Source organism: Suncus etruscus, unplaced genomic scaffold (assembly GCF_024139225.1).
Source record: "Suncus etruscus isolate mSunEtr1 unplaced genomic scaffold, mSunEtr1.pri.cur scaffold_132_ctg1, whole genome shotgun sequence".
NCBI lineage: Eukaryota > Metazoa > Chordata > Mammalia > Eulipotyphla > Soricidae > Suncus > Suncus etruscus.
The window spans coordinates 3,517-30,680 of NW_026060356.1; the positions used below are offsets into that span (position 1 = coordinate 3,517).

A 27,164-nucleotide genomic window follows, 5' to 3' on the forward strand; every position below is an offset into this window, starting at 1 on the left:
CTTGCTGCCCAGACCCCTTGAAAGAAAGGGCTGCAGGGCTGAGAAAGCAAATGCAACGCGAGTGGGCAACGGTTATGTAATAATGTCCACTCGACCCGACCCGGGATGCAAGAGTCAGAATTCAGGACTCAGCTGAGCAAGAAATTTGCAACCTCAGGTCCTGCAAACCAGGCACCGCCCCGGAGAAACCACGCCCCTCGGTAATAGCCACGCCCTGATCAGCTCCCCCCGTCCGCCTTCCGGTAATAGCCACGCCCCTTCCGTATTGGACCACGCCCCTTCCGGCGCACACGTGTGGCCCAGCGGCGCGTCTCCTTCCCACGCTGCGTCCACCTGCTGCAGTCCCCGGGGTGCAAATCCCGCCCCGCGTTCTCCCCGCACGGCCATGGGGGTCCACAAGAGGAAGGCCCAGGGCGGCCCGGAAGGCGAGGCATCTCCGGCGGGTGCTACAGCCAAGCGGACCCGCAAGGAAGAATTCACGGGCGTGCGCTTCAAGGCTCAGCTCCGGGACCCTCAGGGCCCTGCAGCGGGTGAGTTGCGAGGTCGCAGCAGTCTGCAAAGTTGAGTGGTTTGCGTCAGTGCTTCCTTCCTCCCCCACCTTGCACACTCTGTCATCTCGCCCTATCTAAGTTTTTTGGGTTTTGGCGGGAGTAGTACTCCCAACTCTGTGCTCAGGTATTACTTACTCGTGGCAGGCTCGGGAAACTAACTATAGGGGATGCCAGGTATTGAACCCGGGTCAGCCCTACCCTCTGTACTGTTGCTCAGACCCCTCTCCAGTGGAGTCATATGGGGCTCTCTAGCTGACTACGATGCTAGGATGTGTGTGTGTGTGTTAAGACCCCAAAGGGCTTTCTTGCTGACTATGATGCTAGGGTGTGTGTGTGTGTGTGTGTGTGTGTCTTCAAAAAGACCCCAAAGGGTTTTCCTGCTGACTATGATGCTAGGATGTGTGTGGGGGGGGGAGGGGGTCTTAAAGTTGGTGTAGGCATGGCCTCATTCATTCATGTCCCTTTTCTCCCCAAGCCCCAACAATAAATTGGGTGTGGGCGAGAGAATACAGCAAGGGGCCTAACAAGGTCCTTGAGATTCTTGCCAAGGTATGGGGCAGGTGCCCGTGGTTGTGTGTTTGTGTGTGTCACCTGTGGGGAAGGGGGTGCCGCCTCTCGGGCACCCAGGCCATAAGTATCTCCTCATGGTTCGGGTCAGCTCTGACTCAGAACTTTCTATGGGTTCTTCATTTTGGGTTGGTCGGTGGCGCATTGCCACTGGGACCCACTTGCCAAGATCACAAAGGATAGTTCAGTCTTTAGTTCTGGATCCTCTGAGATCCAGAGAAAGAATGTAGAATGGGCCCCAGGCCTTGTCATTTGTTTTTTTTTTTTTTGGGGGGGGGGGTACACCCGTTTGATGCTCAGGGGTTACTCCTGGCTAAGTGCTCAGAAATCGCCCCTGGCTTGAGGGGGGCCATATGGGACACGGGGTAGCGCTTGCAAGGTAGACGCAGACACCTTACCTCTATCGCCACCTCACCGGCCCCAGGCCTTGTCATTTCTCCTGGAACCAAGGTGGCTGTGGATTTGTGAGCGGATTCTGTAATTAAAGCTTCGTGTACACTCTATGCTGTAAGCCACTATGTTGGGGGAAGTAATATAGATGATGAGATTCCATGTCAGGCAACCTGGCTGCAGCTGCATGGCACAATAAAGCCGGGACAATGTTTCTTCTACGTTAACAAAATTACAGGGCAGGTAGGTAGGAAAGAGAGAACATAGAGGAGGGATCTGCCTTGCATGTGGCTGACATGGGTTCGATCACCATCATTCCATATGTTCCTCTGGGCACTGCCAGGAGTGATTCCTGAGCCAGGAGTAAGCTCTGTGTGTCGCCCAGGTGTGCCCCTCCCCTCAAAAAAGGGAAATTACAGTGGCAGATGGGAGATACAGAACACAGGAATGGCATTTGCCTTGCCTGTGGCAGATGATCCCATATGATCATGGCTCTATGTAATGGTCCTGGGACCACTGCCAGAAGCAAGCTCTGAGCACCTTCCAAATTCATATACATTCCGCCCTCCAAATGAAGGAAATAAAAGAAATGACAGTGGCTAGAGTAGATCTGTTGCTGATTATTAACTCTGGTATTTGCTTGTCAGGTTGTTTTTTGTTTTTTTTTGTTTTTGTTTGGGGGGGTTTGTCTTTTTTTGGGGGGCCATATGTGGTGTTGGGGATTGAACCGGGGTTGACTGCATGCACAGTAAGCACCATCCCTGCTGTACTGTAGTCCCAGCCCCAACATGAAACCATTTTGAAAGGTTTTTTAGTTAGTTTTTTTTGTCTACACCTGTCAGCACTTGGGTTACTCCTGGCTCTGTGCTCAGAAATTGCTCCTGGCTTGGAACCATATGAATGCTGGGAATTGGAATCAGGGTCCATCCTGGATCAGCATGTACAAGATAAATGCCCTACTGCTGTGCTACCACTACTGCCCTAATTATTTTGAAAGTGTTGGTTTAATCAAGTTCATCCCTTTGATTAGCAAATCAATGTATTTGTGCTGTATCCGTATATGTTAAAAGAAATTCAAGAAGTTGATTGTTAGGCTATTTAGTCAGACATGGACTTAATTACTCATGCCCAGGTGCTAGGTTGGCCGAGTTCAGGCCTGGTCTCGATGTAGAGACCACAGTGTGTATGTAACGGGGCCAGAACTGGGACTATTACACCATAATCACCATCCTGAGCTCAGTTAGCACCCTGTTCTGCATGGAATTGCTTTTGCATGTAGGTGGCGGTGATGTTCCCCTCTGCTCTGGGTGACTTTCTTGTCTGTGACACGCAGTTTGTTCACCGTATTCTCCAGGAGGACCAAATCTACCCTCAGAACTCACTCCTAGCTGGGCACTGCACCCTCCAATATGCACTTCCTTATTTCTGACTATTGGCTGTACATTCTAGGCTAGTGCGGGCAGGCAGATGCCTTACAGTTTGTGCCACTGCTCCGGCCTTATTTTATTTTAATTTTTTTTTTTGAGCAAACAAAATCTCAGCTGTTATCTATATTAGTGATAAAGAAGAAAATGTTGAAAAGAGAAATTAAGCAAAAGAGAAAATGAGGGGCTGGATCGGTGGCACAGAGCGGTAAGGTGTCTGCCTTGCTGGTGCTAGCCTAGGACAGACCGAGGTTCGATCCCCTGGCATCCCATATGGTCCCCCAAGCCAGGAGCAATTTCTGAGCACATAGCCAGGAGTAACCCCTGAGCGTCACTGGGTGTGGCACCCCCGGAAAAAAAAGAGAAAATGAGCAAAAAGGAGATTTAGAGAGAAAAAAGCAGAAGACATTCAGAGAGAAAATAAATGATCAAAAGAGAAAAAAGATAGAAAATGAGCAAAAGATTTTTGTAATATAGAAAAATAATTTTAAAAAGAAAATGAGCAAAAGAAAAATTTATTAAATAGAGAATATTTCCCCTTAGATAGATAGATAAAATAGAAAGTGAAAAATTCTGATAACCCCACAACATTCCTTATCAGCAGGAAGCAGCTAGAAAGAATTCTTTGCTCTATTACACAAAAGGATCAGAGTTTTCCACTTTATCTGAATAGGCATAGATTTTATAGAAAGTTAAGTTACTATTTATGGTCCCTAAACATTGTTTCGTTTCTTTCCTACACCTCCTCTATCAACTTTGGGGCTTTCAAAATAAGATACTAGAAGATATTAGATATTAAGATATATATAGATATATATAGATATATATATCTATATATATATCAAGATATTAGAAGCAGAAATGCAGCTGACTTCCACTTTGCTAGAAGATTTGCAGAAGACTATCACTTGACTAAACTCCACTGACCGCTGAGGATAACTCTCCAGATATATGAACAGTATAGAGATAACTTATGTACAATATTGAGGATAACTGACTTTCCTGAACAATACTATTTTATTTATGTAATTTTTTAATTTATGTAATATTTAAAAAAAATTTAACATAAAAAGGGGAAAATTATTGATGTATTTAAGGGAATTAGTCAGTGTACTTTAAGGGGTGATCACATGTCCCCTGTAACTGACAGCTGCTCCCAAAGTATAAAAAGGAGAGCCTGGCAGTTATTGGGGGTACTCAGGGAAAAGACTGGAGCAGAGCCTGAGCATCAGCGAAATGCTGCCTATTTCGCCTCTCCCCCTCCCTCTTGAACCCTAATGCTCCATAGCTACAGGCCTCCCCCGGCCCTCTCTGGCTGATAAATTACTACGGAGCTCTCTCTCAGAACACCCTCCCATCCAGCTGCAAACTTCAGGTTGGGAATAAAAAGATATATTATTTCTACCTCCCTCCTTTCCCCCCTTCCTCCCCCAATCCTTCCCTTCCCCCCAACCCAGCTGCTGGGGTGGCAGTACCAGGTTGCTATACCCCTGTAAGAGTGAGAAGGCAACTTGTATGTCTTTGGCATATTTATTTCTCGCTGTCCCCCAAAGGCCCAGCCATCTCTCTGTCCCTAAAGTCAGGAAGGACTCTCCCATCTCCTTTCACGTAGCTGAACCATTCATTTCCCAGGTACTTGCACGCCTGTAGGGTACAGAGGCAGCCCATTCCCTTTGCTCTCTGATTGTATCCCCACTGTTGGGGAGGTCAAGGAGGTGCCTGCAGTTGCCCCTGACTTCTCTGGTATTGGTTGTGGTACCTGTGGCTCCTCCCCACCCCACCCCCCACCTTCATTTTGTGGGCCGAAGTCCTGGCATTCTTCCCTCATAACTGTCCAGCTCCCCCTGGTCATGGTGGGCTCCTTGCTTGTGACTCACATGGGGTCTTTTCTTTTCCCCTCAAGTCCTCCCATCTTATCCGCCTTTGTTGGAGTTTTGAGACTTTGATCTTCTCCCTAATTTCTGATGTCCTTTCCCCCTTTCCCCCGCATAACCCCCCCAGTCTCTCCAACACCACAGCTTGCACCCAGCTGGAATGATGGTCTAGTGGTCTTGTGGTTCCAGTGCCCCCAATCCAGGACAGGGTATTGGTTCCTGGCATAGCCAGGCCTCACCCGTCCCATATCTCTGCCCCTTCTTTCTGTACTTCTTGAGTCCTGAGGGGTTCTGAAGGTCAGGACCCACCCCAGAATCTCAGCCTGACCTTTCCCCACAGCTGCAAGATTGGGAGTTAGGGGAGGGTGTGTGTGTCCTGCTCAGCCCCAAGTGCTCATGGCCACCCCTGTGACCATACCCGGCTTATATGAGTCCTGGCTTGTGCGAGTCCTGGCTGAAGGGTGCTGGGGGTCCCCCCCAAGCAGCCAGTCTGGGTCACCCTGAACATGACAACATGAATCTCTTACAGCCCTGGAAGCCTTCATCTCGGCTGCCAAGAAGCTCCCGCGGGAAGATGCATACGATGTGGTGGAAGGTTACATCAAGATCTCTGTGGAGTGCTCCGAGATTTTCCAGCTCCTGAGCGGGGAGAAGAGGCCTGAAAGCGAGGTTCGGGACCCCCTTCACACACATTCCCAGGCGATGAGGTCCTGTGTGCACTTCCCAGATGCCCTGGGTGCCGAAAGCCATGTTATATGAACAAGTGATACACACAGAAAGAAAGGGAGGAGCTGAGAGGCTTTCATTTTGCTTTCCTTTTTCTTTCTTTTTTTTTGGGGGGGGGGGGGGTTTGGGCCATGCCCAGTGGCACTCAGGGATTGCTCCTGGTTCTGCATTTAGAAATCGCCCCTGGCAGGCTCAAGGGATCATAAGGGATGCCAGAGATTGAACCGGGGGTGGGGGTGGGGGTCTGTCCTGGGTCGGCCACATGCAAGGCAAACACCCTACCATTGTGCTCTTGCTGCAGCCCCTTTTTTCCTTAATTAAAAAAAAAATTTTTTTTTTGCTTTTGGGGCCACATTCATTCCTGGTTCTGTGTTCAGGGATCATTACTGGTAGACCATATGAGTACAGGGGATTAAACTCAGGTTTGTCATGTGCAAGGCAAGCACTCTCCACACTGTCCTTTCTCTTTTCATTCTCCCTTTTCTTGTTTGATGATTTGGGTTTGGGAAGTCTCACCAAGTTTAGTGCTTGGAAGTCATTCATGGCAGTGCTGGGGGATGAAGTGTCCCTTTGTAGTGATGGAAAGCTGAACTCGGACCCACCACATGCAAGGCAAGCACCTTCCCCCCACTTCCAAGCTTTCTTGTTCCCTCTCTCAAACCCAGATCACTGATACTTTGACTTTGTTCACTGCATTTGCATTTGTAGTGGCAAAATATGAACAAAATAGAGATGTGAGTTCTCTGGACTCAGGTGTTTTCTTAGTTTTCTGCTTCCAGACAGGTCCGAGACTTGGGGTCTTTAGGTGCCTGTTGAAGTTTTGAGGGATTGTTGCTACGGGGTTGCAGACTGAACTTTTCTTGACTTTTCCAAGTCCTTGTCCTTCCAATTTCTGGGCCACAACAATAGCACAGTGAGTAGGGTGTTTGTCTTGCATGCAGCCAACGTAGGTTCAATTACCAGCGTCCTATATCGTCCTCAGAGCCCCTCCAGGAATAACCCCTAAGTGCAGAGCCAGGTATAGCCCCTGAGTACCACTGAGTGTGTATATAAATATATATAATATATATATATAATTATAATATATAAATAAAACAAAACAACAAAACAAACCAGAAATTTCCCTGTTACATGGTACACCCACTGGCTCAGCTCCCTTTAGTGAGGCAGTTGTAACCATCATGTCCCTGGTGCCTTGCAGTGATGGGGTTCAGTGGCCATTTCTCACCCTGGCCTCAAGGTCTGGAACAGGCCCAACTCTGTCACCCTGCAGGGTTTCAGCCTTGCGAGTGGCCAGGAACCAGAGGTTGGAGGAAGGAAGGGAAAAGGAACCTGGCATGCCCACATGAGTTTCCCACTCTGCCTTCCAGATGTTGCTCATATACCAGGCCCTGGAGGCCATCCTGTTGCGCACGGCCAGCGATCTCTCCCACTTGCACATGGTGGGGACCAGCATCGTCAAGAAGCTTCTGGGCAGCCATATGAAGCTGCTGGGCGAGTCTCTGTATGCCTCAGGATACAGGTGGGTGCCCGCCATGCCGCAATGCTCACCCAGGCCCTGTCCACTATTCGCTGTCCTTGGCCTCCAGTGCATGGGGGCACCTGGCGTATCGGTCCTCAACCCTTCAAATGGCCTGTGCTTTCATCCCAGCTGGGCACTGCTGCCTTCTGCCCAGGTCTCTGAGAAGTACCCTTGTCTCAGTGCTGAAAAACATCTCTTAGTCCAAGCCTGCCTGTGACCTTCAACTCTCTCCACCAACTATTGCGCTGCGGGGCTGTCACTCACGTGCGTGTCTTAGCCCCCAGCTGGCTTGTCCAGCTCCATGGCAGCCGGGCATGTAGTTGGCATCCTACCACAGTGGCTTGATTGCTGACACGCTTGTCCCTCCCTGTCCCTGTGCAGAATGTCTCGAGCCTGCCTTAGCCTGTTGGCTGCTATGGTGTCCCAGGGGCCTGAGGCTGCTAGGGATGTGTCCGGCCATCTCGATTTGAACAAGAAGACCTTGTACACCCTGGTCACCAAGAGGGATTCCAAGGTAAGGGGGCCCTGTGTGGGAGGGCAGAGGGCAGGGGGTGGCTGCTGGTGTCTGGCTGGGAAGGAGGGGTGGGAAGCTTGAGACCAGTCTCCTGGCAGAGGCTGCTATGGGAGACATCTGAGGATAGTCCCTGCTGCTTGGTGTCTCTGGAGTCTCTAAATCCTTCTTTGTAATACAATATGGCCTCGTGGCACGGCCCAGTGGGGACCTGACCTTGTGGCAGGGCGAGGACTAGTGCAGGGTGGATGGGTAGCAGGAAAAGTGTCCTGTGACTGGCTTGTGGGGGGCCATGTGGTTTTACCAAGGCTCTTGAGGACTGTGTGCAAGTTTTGGGGGCTTGTGGAGCTCAACTGAAAGCCCTCAGTGGGTGCCTTTTTTCCCTCCTTGTGCCAGGGCCTGTGAGTTGCCAGGCCCAGCTCCTGGCCCTCGACCCCAAATCAGGACTCATGTCCCCTCAAGGTGGGGGAAGGGTGCTGGGGCTGATAGTCTATACGGCCAGACCATGGCAACAGCTAACCATGCTGTGTCTGCAGCCCAAGTCTTGAATGCAGTACCAAAGCGGTCCATGTCTGTGGCTGGTGTGAGCAGAGATGTGTGCAGTTCCCAGGGGGAGGCGGGCTGTGAAATGACTTGCCCCTCCCCAGTTTCTCTTGGGGTGTTTCAGATATTGAAGGAGGTGAGAGGAATGCCTATTGGGAAGGAGAGATGCACCCCCATCTCACAGGACGACCTGGTGTGGCTGGGGGCTGGTCCGGCCTTGCCCTGGGCTTTGGGTCCGGGAAGGCAGCTGGGCTGCTACTCAAGAGCTGCCCTCTCGCTGAGTGTGGGACTGGGGGGCTCTGAACCACACAAACATGTGTTCTCTTTAATCCCCTCCAGGGAGCACCCGACGTTCGCCAGGCTTACATCCAGTTCGCCCTCTCCTTTCTGGTCACCGGGGACAGCAGCACGGTGGTGCAGGTGCTGGAGCTGAAAGGTGCATCTACGGGCCGCATGGTCTGTGGGAGGAGTTGCCGGGGCTTTCCCTGCTGGAGCAGTGCAAACTTGGTGGCTACTGTGTGCACGTGTGTCTCTGGGTCTGTGAGTGTGCGACTGTCTCACCAGATATGCATGCATGTGTGTGTGCTTATGTATATGCCTCACAGGTATGTGGGTGTGTGTCGGGGTATCTGAGTTTCATGCTTGTGTGTGTTTCTGTATATGTCACCCTGGTGTGCTTTCTGTGTGTTTGTATATGTCTCCCTGTGTGTGTGCACGTATCTCTGGGTATCTGTGTGCATGAGTGTCTCACCAGTTGTGCATGTATATGTGTGTGTGTATGTCTCACTGCTGGGCTCTCGCTCCAGACATCCACACTTGGAAACTCCTTAGCAAGTGCTGTCACTGTGTCTCTGGATATTCACGGTATGGCAGAAATAATCATTCTTGCTCGAATTGGTGAGCGAGGGGAAAACTCTGCTAGAGGAGAAAGAGGGCCTTGCTTGCCGTGCCGGTCATGTTCTCGCCCGTTTCCCTTTTGAAGCTGCCTTTGGAGTTGAATCCTCTACAACTTTTGCTTTCATTTCAGAATTCATCCCTTGCATCTTCAGCTCAGGGATAAAGGAAGACAGGATTTCTACCATCAATATTTTGCTATCTACACTGAAAACAAAGGTACGGGTGTGGAGACTTGTTCCTGGTTCTGGTGTCACTTTTTCTCAGGTGTTTATGGAACTCTGGAATTGGGGGAGTGAGAATGGTCTTAGACAGAAACCCAACACAATGGTAGCAAGCAGGCCTAGGCTCGAAGTTGAGAAGTGGGAACCAGTCTCTTGGGGGTCAGACCAAGCAGTAAGAGAGTATGGCCTCATCTCCCCATTCTTCCCAGGTAACTTGATTTTAACTGCAAGTGCTTTAGACGTCTTAGCGTCCCTAAGCAAAAACCTTAGTGGGTCAGATCCACTGGAATAAGCGGGTACACAAGGTGGACGAATATGAAATATGAAAATGAAATGAATGAGACCACACAAAATGCATTGTATGGGGACCCTCGTCCAAGGGACGAGAGACAAATTTACCTTTCTGCTGATGACATTTATTTTTTTTATTTATTTTTTTTTTTTTCGGTTTTTGGGCCACACCCGGCAGTGCTCAGGGGTTACTACTCCTGACTGTCTGCTCAGAAATAGCTCCTGACAGGCACGGGGGACCATATGGGACACCGGGATTCGAACCAACCACCTTTTGGTCCTGGATCGGCTGCTTGCAAGGCAAACACCGCTGTGCTATCTCTCCGGGCCCTGCTGATGACATTTATAAGCACAAACTCTGGTATTCAAGGTGTCCTCAGGGAGAACAAAGAGCTGGAGAGCAGTACAATGGGGAAACAGGCCTAGAATTTACATATCAAAACAACTATCCTATAGGTGAGAAAGACCTCTGCTAGAGGGCTGTGAAAACCAGAGCTAGAGATGTTTTTGGTTTAGCAAAAAGCAGGTTTTTCAAGAAACCAGGAGTGGGACAGAGATATTTATGATGTTTATCTGGTTGCCGGAAAATAGATTTTAGGGGGGACGGAAATAATTGTTTACCATCATAGAGCTAGACTCAGAAAAACAAGCTGCTGGCGCCAGGTTATAGGAACTAGCCAGCAGGGAACTTTTGGCGGGCTTTTGGTACTGACATTTCTTTGTCTGTAGGAGAACTGAGGCTGGATGTCTATAGTGTCCAAATAAAGAGAAAATGTAATGTTACAGCCAATGTTGGAATTACCGCCAACAATGCACGCAAAGGGTCAAATGATTGACTTCGCTAAGCGGGCCTTTTGGCAAATAATTCTTTTGGAGGAAGGCACTGCACCAGGAAAGAAAAAAGCACGTCTGGTGCGTGCTTTCTTTAAGTGGGGGGTAACATGCAAGACCCTGCCCATTCCTGGGAGGAGTCTTGGAAAGGTTAGATAAGGCTTTGACCAGAGAGGATTAAGGGCTTTTGGCCTTTTGGTCTTTGGCTAGGATGGAAGTTGGAGGTGACATGGATGAAAGAAGAAAGATGTAGGGTTAGCTAAGAATGGCATGCGTAAATGGTTAGCAGCCACATCTGATGGCCAGGGCAATAAAGATGTTATTTCTCTGGAAGCCTGACTGTGAGTGAGTTCAATACCTGTCGTTTTCCTGAACCCAGACCCGCCAGTTAATGGGGAATGGAGCCACGTGGCCGGGGCCTAAGAACAAAGGCCTCCATCCACCATCCAAGGCCATTCTAAGGGCTGTTTTGCAACATCTGGCGATTCCTGCACCTGGTCTGTGACTTTCATTGGATTCCAAAAAGGATCCATCATAAAGACTAAAAGAAATGTTGTGGCCTGTCCTAGAAGCAAGCTCGCCAGGGAAGCAGCATGCAGGGGGCCAGGCTGGCCATTTCTGTAGTGTCTGTTTCACTCCCTGACTCCCTAATTGCATATGTTGCCAGGTGCATTATGAGTTATCTGGCCCAGGGGCTGGAATGATAGCACAGCAAGGGAGGGCGCTTGCTTGCATACAACCAACTTGGGTTTGATCTCTGGCATCTCATATGGTCCCCTGAGCCTTCCAGGAGTGATTTCTGAGTGCAGAACCAGGAGTGACCGCTGAGTACCACTGGGTATGACCTTGAAATAAGAGAAAGAGTTAACAGGTACTCTGAAAGCAGGGGTTAGGCCTTGCCATAACTGGCATTAGAGTGATAAAGACTCGCAGTACCTTCCCTGGATAGCATTAAAGTTAGGGACATTGAGGACATCCTATGGGGCCACTTCTTGCTTGGGGACACTTTTGCAGCCTTCCTTGTTCATATTAAATTAAAGTTGGTTTTCCCTGGGGATTATTGAGACCATGAGGGGTTTTGTTGTTTTGGGGCCATACCTGGCAGTTTTCAGGATTTATTCCAGTCTCTGCTCAGATATCACTCCTGGTGGCAAGCTCAGGGACCATATGGGATGCTGGGAAACGAACCTGGGTGAGCCATGTGCAAGACAATGCCCAACCCACTGTGCTCTCGCTCTGGCCCCAAGACCTCAGGATTTTTATTAAGGGCACATTTTCTGCATGCTACCTCTTCATGAAAAAAGCTGTAGGCATGAATGTGTGTATGTTTTAGTGTCTATGTGTCAGTGTCTTGTCAATGTGTGTGTTGGTATCTGTGTTGGCCACACCCACTGCTGCTCAGGGCTTGCTCCTGACTCTATCCTTAGGGATCATTTTGGTGGGGTTCAGAGGGACCAGATACAGTGCTAAAGATGGAACCATACAGCTGCATAAAAGATCTGTGCCCTTTCACTGCTGTTTCTTAGGCTGGACTGTGTCCCTTGTACCCCGCATCAGCTTGACAGAAATGGATCCAGCAAAGCCAAGGCAGGCATCATGGTCTGCAAACACCATGTGTTTTGTGTTTCCCCACCATAGGTGGTGCACAGCAAGAACATCACCAAAACCCAGAAGGTGCGTTTCTTCAGCTCACAGCTGCTCCACCATATCGCCTCACTCTACAACTGGAACGGGGTGGTCGACGTGCAGCTGGAAGGTGGCAAGGTATGGTCCAGGCACACCTGGGCATTGGGTAGTTACTTACACTACCAAGTGTTGAAAGGAAAACCTTTCTAGGGGTCAGAGCTAGCATACAGGGGTTAAGGCTCTCACCTTGCTCACGGCTGATCCCATTTGATCCCCAGCGTCCCATATGGCCCCCTAAGCCCCTCTAGGAATGAGCTCTGAGCACAGAGCCAGGAGTCAGTCCTGAGCACTGCTATATGAGACCTCAAGCTACTGTCTCCCAGCTCCTCGGAACGACACCGCCACAGTGCCCTCTGTGGGGGACTGAGGCATGAGGTTTGGGTCCTCACCGTCCTACTGGTGCCCTGCAGGACACGGGGAAGAGCATGGTGAGGGAGCTGGTGCATGACTTTCTGCTGGACCTCTGCTGCTCACTCAAGCATGGCATCAACTTCTACGACCCCACCCTGGGCACCTCCGGCAGGTAATGGGGAGTGTCTCCTGCACCCTGAGTCTGTCCCCATACCTAGGGCATCTGTGTAGGACACTGCAGGTGTATAGTCCTTGAGGGGATGGGGTGGGTGGAACAACCTCCACCCCCATGGATCCAGGTTCAGCTCTGATTAGGGGGAATGGGGTGTGGGAAGACCAGACCCTACCCCACTCCTGATAAGGTTCAGCCCTGAACCCAGGATCCTGTCCTCCACAAATACTGCATTAATCCTCTCTCTGAGCACAACATTTGTCCTGTGGCATCAGTAAAATCTTTCACCTAAATTGCTTATTCACATAGATCCACATCCTTTAAGTGAAACGCCCTATGTGTGTCTCATGTGAGTGTCTTGGGAGCCTGAGATAACACAACATAAGACCACATCAAAGACCCTGTTGTATTTGATCAGAAAACATGTTTGTTTTTGCTATTAGACAGGCTACACTATCACCAAAATTAAAGAAAAGAAAACAAAAAGGAAAGAGATGACCTGGTGTGTTAATTCATGATCATCTCAGAGAATAAAACAAGTTGTCTTTTAAAAAAAAAAATGGGGCTGGCGAGGTGGCACTAGAGGTAAGGTGTCTGCCTTGCAAGCGCTAGCCAAGGAAGGACCACCGTTCAATTCCCGCCAGGGGCAATTTCTGAGCGCTTAGCCAGGAGTTACCCCTGAACATCAAACAGGTGTGGCCCAAAAAGCCAAAAAAAAAAAAAGTAACAAGAGGCTGGAGAGATGGCATGGAGGTAGGGCATTTGCCTTGCATGCAGAGCCAGGAATAACCCTGAATGCCGCCGGGTGTGGCCCAAAAACAAACATAAAAAAATGGATAAGCGGGAAGACTGTGTTTTTTCCTGTCAGGTTTTCCCTCTCCATTCCAAACCTGTCTTCCAGTGCTGTGATTCCCCGCCCCCCCCCCCCCCACACACACACACACACATCCTTCAGAATGTAGAGACTTGGCAGGAAATTTTGTTTTCCTGGTGTTTTTTTTTTTTTCTCTAATTCACTTTTTTTTTTGTTTGTTTGTTTTATTTTTGGGTCACATCCAGCAGTACTCAGGGGTTACTCCTGGCTCTATGCTCAGAAATCACTCCTGCCAGGCTCGGGGAACATTCTCCCCTGGAGGTTGCATGAGGTTAGACTAGAAGGTCGGGTCTCATTTGGGGGCTCCTTCATTTTCTTCCTCAAAGTTGCTCAGACCCCTGGGGCAGCAGGAGGGTCACCCATGCAGTGTTTGAGCTTCCCATCCCCCCTCTCCTGCACCCCCAGAGGCGGCAACCTCACGCTCCTACATCTCCTGCTGGGCCTGAAGACAGCGCCGGATGATGAGCTAGTAGCCGAGCTGGTGGTGAGAATCCTGCGAGTGTGCCCCGACCTGCTGCACAAGTACTTCAAGGAGGTCACTTTCTCCTTCGTGCCTCGCACCCAGGCCGCGTGGGCCAACAACGTCCGGCTGCTCAGCAAGGTGGGTGTGGGGCTCAGCCACAAGGGTCTTCGGTGTCTCCAGCTGTGCGTGGGTCCAGCTCTCTTGACTGCTCCTTGCCCCCGGGACCCACCATCCCCCTGACTGGTGAAGGTAGAGGTTCCTGGTGGGCTGTGTGGGCAGGGACAGGGCATGCGGGGCTCTTCATGGACATGTGTCCGCCCCATCTACCATCAGCCACCAGCTCCCACCTCCTTCCTGCAGATCTATGAGGCCCAGCCCGACATCTCCCGGGCCTTCCAGATGCGCGAGTTCGTCCCACTGCCCCGGCTCCTGGCCATGGTGATGGTGACCACGGCACCTGTAGTGTGCACCAAGACCATGTTCACGCAGGCCCTCAATGTAAGTGGCTGTCCCCACTTCCGCTTCCAGAACCTTCTCTTGCCTCCCCACAGCCAGAGCTTGTTTTGGGGATTGCTGCCGGGAGTGGATGACACTTACTTGCCTAGGATGCAGTTAGGGGGTGTCCAGGGACAGGTGGTCCCCGGCCACTCCTGGCGCATCAAAAAAACCTTCCCCCACTGTCCCCTGCACTGGCCTGACTAGGCCCCCTGGTGACCTGGCGTGTGTCCCTTCTTGTCCTCTTAGTTGGACAGCAAGTCAGTGAAGCACACAGCCTTGTCCCTCCTGCTGCTCATCCTGAAGCGTGCCCTCAAGACTGTGGATTTCTGTTTGCGCGGCGACGGCTGGTCGGAGACAGGCATCTACTCTGCTTCTATGGTGGAGGAGTTTGTGCGCCTCTTCCAGGAAGCCCTGAGCAAGGTGGGCAGTGAGCGAACCTAGGCACAGACAGGGAGGGGGTACCAGGTCAGTTTAGGGGTCAGGCACTTCTGCACCTAAGGGCTCAGCACATGCTCATTCACCTGCATGGCTCGTTGTGCTGGGAGAGAAAGGCAGGATGCCAGCTAGTGCTGCTGGGTGTGGACTATGGTGGGGAGATGGGTTTGCCCCAGCAACTCACGTGCACGTGCTAGTCTCAGCCACTGTCCTGGCTCCCCTAACACTCGCCATCAGCTTAGCTACGGCACACAGCACTCTTCCACCTGCTCAGATACGCCTGTGTCTGTTGGAGTAACTGCTTCTTACACTATTCAAGATAATTCTTTGCTTTTGCTTATCTCTGTCATGGGCAGGAAGTACCTCTGGATTGGTCTCTTACCCCTATCTGTTCTGTACCCAATGGGTTGGTCCTGCTCTTCCCAAAAAAGACCATGGGGCAGAGAGACTTCGTCCACAGCTAGCCTGTCTGTCTGTAGATGCCCTTTTGTCTGTTTGCAGATAGCTTGTGGTATAAGTTCCTGAACCTGTTTTATCTTCCTAATCTGGTGTAGATTATTTCCTGTGTCGGTGTCTCTTTCAGACCGTTGTTCCCCAGTCCCTCAAGATTGGACCATGAGGCTTCCACTAAATACTTACAGACAGACAGACAGACAGACAGACAGACAGACAGACAGACAGACAGACACACTCACACACACACACACCACACCGACATGGTCACACATCCTCATATCCCCCCATGCAAAATCAGTGATGTACTGTTGTATTTTATTATATAAAGTCCTAATGTTGGGGTGAGGCCTTTCTTGGCGCAGTGCCTTTACCCCTTGTGCCTGAGGGTCTGAAGGTTGCAGGATAATGGCGGAGAGATTCACAAGCAGTCGGTTAGTTTCAGGAGTCAGCCAGCTTTCACAGCCCTAACTACCACGTGCATTTCCTCAAATGGCTTCTATGCTAAGCTTTTCAAGCAGCCTCTTTTTTGCTGCTCCCCATAATTCCTTGCTGCCTTTTTCTCTCTCCCCTCCTCTCAGGCAACACATTTTTTCCAACTGGCAGACCCCTCACAAGTGTGGGTGGCATTGGGGGAAGGAGTACCTCACACACCCTCACACACAAAAACCATCGCACACACACATACCCAGAGTGGTGTCTCCCCTGGTCTTTACTTATCCTTGCCTGGAGATTGGGTCAGTTTCTCTTCACTGCTTCACATGACTATTTCTTTTTAATTTCACCTTCTAGATTTTTCCAGATCTCAACACCATTGTGTGGGTCTGGCAGTCACTGGTGAAGCAAGAAACTAAACAGGATGACCAGAAGGGAAAGAAAAAGGGCGAGCAGGCTTCAGTCCCTGGTGTGGTTCCCCAGCCTGGTAAGGGCCTGTGATTGCTGCTGTTCACATATGGACACATCTGGGGCATGTCTGACATGGACCTGTGCTCCACACTTGGAGTATGTCTGACACTTATGTGTGTCTTTGTGGAGAAATGAGATTCCTGGGGCTACAACATGGGTCTCTTCTGTGAAGGAGGCAAGGGGTCGTATAGGTTTGGGACTTCTTCTCTAGCTGGAGGCCCACGCATGAGACAGTGGTTGTGCCTCTGTAGATAGGATGCTGGGGTGGGAGAAAGCACCAAGTGCCTCGAGTGCGATCCCAGCACTGCCAAGTGAAGCCCTGCTGGGTTTGGTATGTTTTTTGGTTTTTGAACCACACCCAGCGGTACTTAGGGCTGACTCTCAGAGGGGATCGGGGAACCCTGTGTGATTAAATCTGGGTTGGCTGCATGCCTTGACTATTAGTAAAGTACTGTACAGTACAGACTGTCTGTCCAGTCCCTGAGCTTTGATCACACCCCTACCCTGTTGAATCCTTTGAGCTCCCTTTGAGACATCTCACTGTGTGTCTCTGAGGTTCATATGCACAGAGATGTGGGCACACACACACACACACACACAGCAATGCTCCATCTGGGCTCACAGCCCTGAGAGCAGCCCAGATCCTCCTTATACCTCATTCCTTGAGTACCTCAAGGTCCACAGTCTGGGTCTTTGGGGTGCAACACAGGTGCAGACGGGCCCATATCTGATTCCTGCCATTTTGTGCTCCCCAGACACAGCGGAGATGGTGCTCCTGAAAGCCGCCTTGCTGCAGGTCATTCGCCTCTACCAGAAAGTGGTCCCGCACGTGGTCATGCAGTACAACTTCGACTTCAGCAAGCTCCTGCGAGGTGGGGCTTCAGGGGAGCAGCCTGTGTGTTATTGCTGGGGCCGATGTAAATAAAACAGCTGCATATGGGGCTAGATCAACAGCATAGTAGGGAAGGCCTATCATGTGGTCAACCCAGTTTTGATCCCCAGCATCCCATAGGGCTCCCTGAGCACCACCAGGAGTGATTCCTGAGCGCAGAGCCAGGAGTCACCCCTGAACATTGCTGTATGTGACCTCAAAATAAAAATGAACAAATGTCGACCATATGTTGAGTGGGAGGGGGTGGAGGCCTCTAGCCCTTATCTGTCCCCTCCCTGCATGTGCCTTTGTCACCTGGATGTTGTGACTAAAGCATCCTGCAAGACATGATTGGAGGTGTTGGAGGAGCAGACATACTCTCAGAGGAGATGGGTGGAAATGCCACCCTGAAAGCTGGTAGACCTTGTGTAGACCCTTGACTGACGCCTGCTGGTTCACTCTGCCCCAGGATCTCAGGGTGGCCTGAAGTCCATGAGGCCAAGGAGTTGGGTTCTTCCTTTTTCCATGGCATTTTAGTGCCCATTAGCGTGGGCTGAGGGCTGGGGGCTGCTTGAGATTTAGGAGTAGGTCAGGGTGGGCAAAGGGGCAGGGCCAATGTTCCCAGGCACATGGACTCATCCAGGAGGTGAATTGCACAGCTCTTGGGTAGGATTGGGCATATGGAGCATGGGGCTTTGCCTCATTCTGGTAATTCTGGTTCTGTTGTTTCCCCTTCTCATCCAACCACCCCAGGCATCATCTCTGAGCAGGGTTTCTGTGCCGAGGTGTCACCTGTCCTGCAGCACCACATCCTGCAGATTGCACTGGAGCTGCCGGCCAGCAAGTTCCAGTGGCTCAAGGGGCAGGTAGGAGCAGCTGGGCCAGGAGGCTGAAGACACTTTCCTGTCAGTTCCTTCTGGACACCCCCCCCCCCCAACTTCATACCCCACCCAGGGAGGCTGGGTATGGCTGCCCCCCTCAGTGTAAATGAGTGCCCTCCCCAGTTGTTCCCCAACTACCACCAACGAACATTGTCAGGATGTGTCCCTGACATTTCTAAAATCTCTGGGTGATGGCCATGTCCATCCTTTTGGGGTCTTGCAGAGACAAGCCCCCCAAACTCTCTGGCTTCCCTGTTGCCCCCAGACCTGCATGTTCTTCACCTTTGGGGCTTCTGGGGTTTTCAGTGTCATTTGCAACCCTCAGGAAGGCCCAGACTCTGAGCTGGGCAGCGGGGAGCGATCTGTCTTCTACCTGCTGATGAAGATGTTCGTCACCTGCAGCCACGTGCACCTCAAGGCCTCGACTAAGTTGCTGATCATCAAGGTGAGTGCTCGGGGCAGCTCCTGCCTGGGTCCAGGGCTGCATGGGGAACACTGCTTGAGAAGATGCGGTCTTCAGAGAACCTGCCAGACATATGCATCCTGCCTGGGTTCAGTCCCCAGCACCACAGGGTGTAGCCCTAGCTTGACTTGAGACTCACCCCTGGAGCCCCTAGACTTCTTAAGAGCTGCCCCCCCACTCCCATAAATCAATATAATTTTGCTTTGCAAGAGGGCTGCATTGATCCTTTGTGCTTTCCTTCTTGGGATCTTGCAGGGAGGGGTCAGATGAGGGAAGGTGCGTGTGAAATGCCAGGAGCCTGACCCCCCTATTACCACAACTCCACCCCCGGCTCCCACCACTTCAGGGTTCCCTGGGTATGGGGGGAAAGTCTGTCTGATTTGGAAAGTCCTCATGGCTTAAGTGGTCCCAGCGTGGAAGACCTGATGCTTCTGTTCAGAGTGGCCTGGACCCTGGCAGAGACATGAGGTCTGCGAATGCCACAGAAACGTATATCACATCACCATCAATCAGGACGGGGGGAGATTTTTTTGTTTTGTTTCATTTTGCTTTGGTTTTTGGTTTTTGGGCCACACCAGCGGTGCTTAGGGATTACTCTTAACTCTGAGCTCAGGAATCACTCCTGGCAGGCTAGGGGATCATATACCCAGGTTGGCTGCGTGCAAAGCAAATGCCCTCCCCATTGTGCTATCACTCCGGCTGAAGTGAGATTTACATGGGGACATTTACTCATCCCTGCTGGTTCAAGTCCTGCCTCGTGACAGGGTTTTTTGTTTTTGTTTTTGTTTTTTTTTTGTTTTGGAATGATAGTCCTGGAGTCACTCCTGTCTCTGCTCAGAAATACTCGTGGTGGGGCTCAGGGGGACCACATGGGATGCCGGAAATCAAACCCAGATCGATTGCCTTTAAGGCAAACACCCTCCCACTGTGCTATTGCACTGGCCTGTGGCAAAGACTTTTGTAGGAAATTAGGGCCATTTCTTGCCAAGTTCAGTATCTCAGGACATGGTGGGATGCAGTGACAGAGCCCACACACAACCCTTCAAGGTTGCTGTGAGGTTCAACTCTTAAATGTTTCATTAGCAGGGCTCTCCAACCAACTCCTATTATTTTAATATAAAATATAAAATAAAATCCATGTGTTGGGTGAGGCCTTCCTCTGCACGGCACAACACCTGTAGGCCATTCGGCCAGAGGGTCTGAAGATTGCAGGCTAGGGCCTTGGGGGAAGGGATACCTTACATACTCTGCCCACATGCAGAGGAAGAAAGGAGGCTGTGGTGCCCCTCAGGGCGGGTGTGTGTGCCTGCACAGAGCATAGTTCTGGGGGTTCCCTATGCCATCAGTGCCTGCAGCTCCCCGTGTCGGGGCCTGTCTGTGCCCCCGCAGATCCTGCGGGACACAGGGGTGTTCGAACATACGTGGAAGGAGCTGGAGCTATGGCTGGAGCAGGTGGACTGCACCAAGGCTGAGCAGAGAGAAACCGTGATCAAGTTTCTGGAGCGCGTGAGTGTGACAAATGGGGGAGGGGGGACCCTACCTCTACACCCAGCCTTCAGGGGCAGTGGCTTGATGGAACAACCACTCAGAATTTAGAAATGAGGTCTAGAAGTATGCTACTGTGCTTGGGGTTGGGGCTCTATGTGAGGGAACTGTAGGGTGGTCAAGAGCATCAAGAACTGGAATTCTCTAGAATTTTGGCCAGAAGGGAAGTGCAGGCGCTGTAGTGTGTGTTCATGGAACCACATTAGGGTGGGTGAGGGGCTTGTGCACTGCTGCTAAACCCAGACTGGGGACCAGAGACAGCACCATGGGGAGGGCATTTCCCTTGTATGCACCTGGCCAACTCAGGTTTGATCCCCAGCATCCAATATGGTTTCCTGCATGAGTCTACCAGGAGTGATTTCCTGAGCTCAGAGTCAGGAGGAAACCCCAAACACTGCTGGGGTATGGCCCAAAAAGCAAAAAAACAAACCAGAGGAACAAAAAACAAGCCCAAGGCTGTGTGCATGCCCTCTCTTTACCCAGTGCTGAGTGTCTGGGCCACCTTGTCATCTTTCTCCCTGTGACTCTGCTCTACGGCACTCACTTAGGTGCTGTTGAAGGTGGTGGCGAGTCCCTTCGCATACACAGACAAAGCGTCTGACTTCGTACAAGAGGCCAGTACGCTGCAGGCTGCACTGAACAGGCAGGACACTGATGATGCCAGTCTTCCCATCTCCCACATCGACGGTAGGGACCCCGCAACCCTATGTGCAGAGGGGTGCTCTCGGGGTGTCCATCAGTGCCGATCTTCACTGAGCTCATCTGCACCCCGAGCCCTTTCCCCTTAACTACCTCTGAGGGGCGCTGTATTCCCCATCCACACCCATACCCTCAGAAGCCTCACATGCTTTGTTCATCCAGCCCTGGATGGATGCACCAATGCTGGCCCTGGGCAGGGGAAGAATCCCTCATGCTCTCAGACTTCTCCCATTTTGGGCCTCTTGGCTGTTGTTTCTTACAGCTTTTGCTTCTATCTGACAGCAAGTCAGAGCAGTTAAGTTCTTCTTCTCAATGGCCTTCTCTGTCCATGGTAGCTGAGCATTAAGCTTCTGGTGAAGAGAAAGGTTCTGTTTTTATCTTTTTTTATATAATTTTTTAAATTGCATCCCCTTGAGATACACAGATACATAGTTACTCATAAATGAGTTTCAGTCACACAATGTTCCACACCGTTCTTTAGGGTGCATTTCCTGCCACCAATGTCCCCAGTTGCCCTCCTTCCTCCCCCCTGCCCTCTCCCCTGCCTGCCTCTGGCAGACAATCTCCTCCTTTTCTCTCTGTCTCAGTCTCTCTGTTTTTGTCTCTTACATTGTGGTTTGCAATATTGTTACTGAGGGGTATAATGCCTATCACTTTACCTCCTTTTAGCACCCAGTTCTTGTTCCAGAGTGACAGTTTCCAACTATCACTGTCACAGTGCTCCCTACTTTGCCCTCACTGCACTCCCTACTCTTTGTGACAAGATTCCTCCCACAGACCTAACCGAGGCCTCGCCCTTGTCTCTAGAGATTCTGCTTTTATTCCCTCACAGCCCCCCTTCCCCCTCTTTTGCTACTGCTTCTCTCGCTCATCTGATTTGGAAGCCTCACACCCAATCCCAAGGAATTGGAGAGATGCGGATCTGGAAGCAACGCCGACACAGGAAATAATCCATGCACAGTTAGGGAAATAAAACAGGTTCAGGAAAATTCTACCACAAGCCTTCCACTCACTAGCAAGAATGCCAGCTGAGCAGATAGACTAGCTATGGAAAAGAAATCTCAAGCAGCTTTTCCCTGAGACCCAAGGTCTTTTTTGGGAGGAGAAAGACCACCCCCTGGAGTGGAGAACAGGTAGGGTAAGGAACCAATCCAAAGGTGCTTCCAGCCCAATAAGTGACAAGCACCAGCAGAAAAGTATCCTAAACAGAATGAAAACCAGTTATCCCAACATTCGTCCTTCTCCATGAGATCTGTGCAGAGGGTCTTGGAGTGGCCAGTGTTTCACCAGGCCTCCCTACCTCCCTGTCTCTTGTCCCAGATGTCCTGGACATGGTGGACGTCTTGGTGGAGGGCAGTGAGGGGCTGGACGAGGAGATCGGGTTCTCACTCACCGAGGATATGGTCCAGCTCACCTTCCCCTTCAGCGCTGTGGTCCCTGCCGCTCTAGAGGCCCGGAACAAACTGATCCTGGGGCCCAAGAACGAAACAGGTACAGAGGTCCTGGTGGGAAGGAGGAGGTTCAGGAGTTCAGGAGGCCCACGGTAGCCACTGCATCTGACATGGGTGTGCATGGCAGTTAGGAGCCTATGAGGCTATTGGGGTCAGTGGCTTGCAGGATGGGCCTGGCAGGGTGTTCATACTCCTGGCTCTGTGTTTGGCTCATTTCTGGCTTTGAGCTCAGGGTTTACTCCTAGCTCTGTACTCAGGATCCACTCTAATAGTACTTATAGGGCTCATTCCTGGCTCTGGGCTGAGGGCTCACTCCTGATGTACTTATGGGGCTCATACCTGGCTGCCAGGACTTGGGGCATCCTGTTTGGTCCAGTGTAGAACTCGGGTTGACGTGTGCAAGGCAGTTGCCTTACCCGAGGTGCCATCCCTGCGGCCCATGTCTTTGATCTCTTGGAGTTTGTATGAGGCCTTTTTTGCATGCTGGGCGCCTGGGCCCAGATGACCACTCTGTTGTAGACAGAAGCACTTTCTTACTCAGTGTCAGGGCCCAGGGGTCCTTCCTGGCTAAGCCACCTGGGCTCTCTCAGCATGTGACTCTGGCCCGACAGAGAGAGGAGTGGGCAAATGGGTTCTCAGGGAGCCCTGTAGGGTTCTGGGGCCCAGGGAGGGTGGTTGTCCCTATGTGTGTATATGGCAGAGGGTCCCAGGGGTCAACCGCTCACCCGCGTGTCCTCATCCTCCCAGCAGGAGAAAGCATCATGGCCTACATGATGGCGGTGCTCACTGACCTGCTACACAGCCAGCTTGATCCCCTGGCCCTGTGCCTACTGCTTCAGGCCTACGACCAAATGGATGACACCGCACCTCCCTGCTGCCCACTGCTGACCCATTTCCGTCACTACTACAGCCTCTGGATCCCAGAGTCGGGCCGCACAGCCAAGGTGAGTCCTTGGGGGTTGTCTATCTGTCTGTCTATCTACTACAGTGTCTAGGTCTTGGAGTCCAGTGAGGTGAGTGTGTGTGTGTGTCTGTCTGTGTCTACTACAGCCTTTGGATTCCTAAGCCCAGCTGCATATCCACTGTGAGTATGTATAATGTGTTTGTCTCTTTGTCTGCCTGTCACCTCTAGCCTCAGGATTTCAGGCTCTTGTTACTGCTCCACAGTGAATGTCTATGCATGCTGAGGTATGTGTCTGTGTGTCTGTACTATAGCACATTCACTGTGTGTGATATTTGTAGTTGTGTGCATCAGTCTGTCTGCTACAGCCACAGAGCCTGGCCATGTATCCGTGGTGAGTGCCCACGTGTGTTTGTGTGTGTGTGTGTGTGTGTTTTCACACATGACTGGAATGAATTTTCAGATGTGTACATGCATATGTGTGTGTTCCTGCATGGTCATGTTGAATGCCCAGTTTTGTGAGTGCGTGTGTGTGCGTGTGTGCGTGTGTGCGTGTGTGCGTGTGTGCGTGTGTGTGTGTGTGTGTGTGTGTGTGTGTGTGTGTGTGTGTGTGTGTGTACCACAACCTATACACCCAGAAGTGTAACCCTGGGGCCGGAGAGATAGCACAGCGGTGTTTGCCTTGCAATCAGCCGACCCAAGACCTAAGGTGGTTGGTTCGAATCCCGGTGTCCCATATGGTCCCCCGTGCCTGCCAGGAGCTATTTCTGAGCAGATAGCCAGGAATAACCCCTGAGTGCTACCGGGTATGGCCCAAAAACCAAAACCAAAAAAAAAAAAAAAAAAAGAAGTGTAACCCTGTGCCCATTGCATCTGGCGACTGGGTATCTGTATGATGGAGGCAGTGGAGTCATCTTAGGCACTGCACCATGGCTGGGGCCTGAGGCCCTTATGGGCTTTGGGGCGAGGCTGCCCTTGCTTTCTCCTTACCCTCAGCCCACTTCCATCCCCCAGTTGCTCTGCTCTGTCCTCAGTCCTGCCCAGAAATGGGGGAGGTAGAGAAGAGAATTGAGTCTCGGGATAGGGTGGGGTGGGTGGGTTGCAGGATCTTCTCTGCAGCCAGCCTGGGCCTCTGGCCTCATCCATAACTGTCCATGGTTGACTCATTGACCACCCTTAGGGGCTCTCAGCTGCTGCCTGCGGCTAAGCTCCATGGATGGATAGACGGGGCAAGACTGGGCTCGCCATAGACACCCAAGATGGCCTGAGTTCGGGCTTGTTGTGTTTCGAGAGATCTCAGTCCTGGGTGTCTGGATCTGCCTGGCCATGACCCTGTCGGAGACTGATAGCATCTCCCTTCTCTCCACCAGCTGCCTCCAATGCCCAAGGACTCTGCCCCCCAGGACCCATCAGCAACCTCCTTCCCAGCGCTGTTGCAGGCAGCCTATGAGCGTCCGGGGGCACTGCTGGACATCCAGGTGCAGTCGCAGCTCCGGGCTGCCCTCCCCAGCCTCCCCCTGCACCGGGGCCCATGCACCGCCCGCCACTTGCTGCTCTACATTCGAAGCACTGTGGACAACTTCGGCCAGGTGGGCACCCTGCCTGCCCCTACGTCCTGCCACTTGTCCATGCTCCCCGAGCCTCCTACCGAGGCCAGGTCCAAGCCAGCCAGGCTCCTTTTCCTGCTGTGAGCAGAACATGGGGCTTTCAAAGCATGTTTCCAAGTGCCCCCAATCTCCCAGCTGGCTTTACTCCTCAGCCACGGTCCAGGTCACTCAGCCCCAGCCATCTGGTGACAGTTCCCCCATCCCCACAGCTGGGCAGGAGCATGGGCCCCCCACAACTACAACTCCTCCTGGACCTCCTCCGGGACCTGGTGCTCCACTGCACACAACTGGACGCCCAGAAGCAGCAGGACTGTGTGGCCACCCAGGCTGATGCCGACGCCGACCTCTTTCTGGACTTGGAGGCAGTTGCCTTGCTGGAGGGGCCTGAGGATAAGGTACTGTCTTCCCCTCCACCCCCCATAGCCTCTCCAGGCCCCACTGCAGGGTGTTTGTCCTGCTGTCACCTCCTGCTGGCTTTCTGAGCTCAAGAAGCTGACATGGTGCTCTTGGATGTGTTCCCCCCCTCACCATACCATCCTCTCTGTTTCATTGTCCTTACCTCACAGTCCTTTCCCTCCTCCTCACCCACCCTACCGGTCTTCTCCTTCCTCCCTTCGCTTCTTACCATCCTATTGGTGCCCCCAAACGTTTCCAAGTAGCCAGCCCCCCATTGTTAGCCCAGTGCGGAGTGCACTGTGGAACTTGCTATTTTGTGCCTCACTAGTTCTGCTCAGACACTGGCAGAGGCTCCTATCCCCTTCTCTAAAGGGGGTAGGGGAGTGTCACATTGGCTGGAGACACCCCCTGGCCAGGAACTGTGATGTTCCGTAGAGCATCTCAGCTGAGGAGTCAGGTCTCAGCTGCTTTTTCCTCAATGATTTAGAACATGTCCATGGGGGTTGGTGCCAGGTTCTTGGGGATTCCCTTGTGGTCCAGTTTTCTCCACCCCACATAAACACACCATTGTTCTGAACTCGCTCTCAGGCGCTCCCTTCACCACACAGGCTCTGCCCAGCCTCATGTGTTTCCCTACCTGGCCCGGCCCCCACATCCCAAGCACTCCCTCCCATCGCACCCTTACCTACCTGTCAGTTGTGATCCAACCTCTGGGCCTGTCTCTCAGGCAGATGCTTCATTGTGGCAGGGGCCTCCTTAGGCTCCAAACCCATGCAGGAAGGTTTCTCTGGTGCACTGTGTTCCTCTCATCGTCCCCCATTCTGTCTCTGCAGACCCTGGAGGATGTCCTTACGGCCGTGCTTCGACACCCCACACTGGAGGGCTGGTTCCTCGCACTGGAGCAGCAGGCGTTGCCCCCGCACAGCCTTGGCCCTGTCCTTGTGAAGCTCCTGGCGGCCCGGCTCAATGCAGGCGTCCTGCAGCTGCTGGTTGCCAGTGCTCCTGTTCTGCAGCGCACAGGGCAACTGGGCCTACTGGACAAGTTCTCGGCAGCTGTAGTGCACAGCCTGCAGCAGGAACTGCAGCGCAGGCGGGTGGGCCCAACCCTCAGCCCCCCGGAAGCCCTGCCCCAGCTGGAGGCCCTGCGGGCACTGCATTCCTTCATGGGGGACACCCCACTACATGAGCTCACCCTGGCTCTGCTCAGCCTACCCGAGGCTCAGCTGCTGGCCCCGACAGGTGGCCGCAAGGGGCAGGGGCGGCGGCTGAATGCGCTAGGCACAAGCCTGACACTAATGCTGGCCTGCGGCCCCCGGGGGCCCCTTCCCTGGGCTGCTGAACATGTCCGTGGCCTGAGCGCCCTGCTGCCTGCATTGGCTGCTGACGAGCTAGACACTGCCCTGCTCTGCACGCTGCAGAACCAGCCCGAGCTAGTGCCCGCTGCTGGGCCGGGCCTCCTGGACGCCTGCCTGGCCCGCCACACGCCGGCCACCCTGAGCCTGGCTGCACTGCTCCTGCGTTTTGGCGCTACCCACCAGCTGCGCTTTGAGCTATGGTGCGGGCAGGCGGGCACAGCCACCATCCTGCGGGAACATCTAGATGACCTGCTGCCCTTGGTGCACGCCTACCTGCAAGGCCACCAGCAGGACCCTGGCACGCGACCACAGACAGGTACTAGGCTGTCTTTGGAGTCCGCACTCCGAGAATGTGCGGTAGGACCATCTCCCCTTTCTTCCCTTGTCTGTGGACATTTTGGTCCTATTGGCTCTCATGGGGCAGCAGGTCTGGGACTGGGCAGTAGCTTCTGTCACAGGACCAGGCCAGAAGCAGCCTGGGGCAGTCACTGAGCCTCATCCACCCCATCTTCTCCCCACCCTCCATTCAACTTGAAAGGCTCGTGGCCTGGGCTTAGTCTTACCCTCTTGTCTTCCTAGCCACTTGTTCCTTTTCTCTCCTTACCCTGGTTTCCTCTATTATGTGCTCGAGTCTCGGCTTCTCTTTCATGTCACAACTTCCTGTGAATCATGAGGACGGTGGTCTGTGGACAGGAATGTGGGTCAAGGGCTGGTATTCAGGGACATAGGGTCTGCCAGACACGCATGATGAGCCCTGGTGTAAAACAAATCATGTAGCAAGAGGCAAAGAATAAAAGAAGAGACTGAGT

At 52.2% G+C, this 27,164-nt stretch overlaps 1 protein-coding gene across 1 annotated transcript; it reads left to right on the top strand.

Moving 5' to 3' along the window:
• Window positions 1–304: 304 nt before the first annotated feature.
• Window positions 305–26,712, top strand: LOC126000689 (nucleolar pre-ribosomal-associated protein 1-like; the record flags this gene model as incomplete). Its single annotated transcript, XM_049767847.1, has 22 exons — window positions 305–530; window positions 5,336–5,475; window positions 6,903–7,054; window positions 7,436–7,568; window positions 8,448–8,544; window positions 9,136–9,221; window positions 11,987–12,112; window positions 12,445–12,557; window positions 13,837–14,032; window positions 14,255–14,392; window positions 14,639–14,812; window positions 16,073–16,202; window positions 16,942–17,058; window positions 17,811–17,923; window positions 18,264–18,383; window positions 19,791–19,907; window positions 20,495–20,633; window positions 21,966–22,136; window positions 22,847–23,040; window positions 24,368–24,586; window positions 24,814–24,999; window positions 25,834–26,712. Coding segments are annotated over exons 1-22 (3,885 nt in total), but the record flags the coding sequence as incomplete, so codon positions are not given.
• Between the last annotated feature and the right edge of the window lie 452 nt (window positions 26,713–27,164).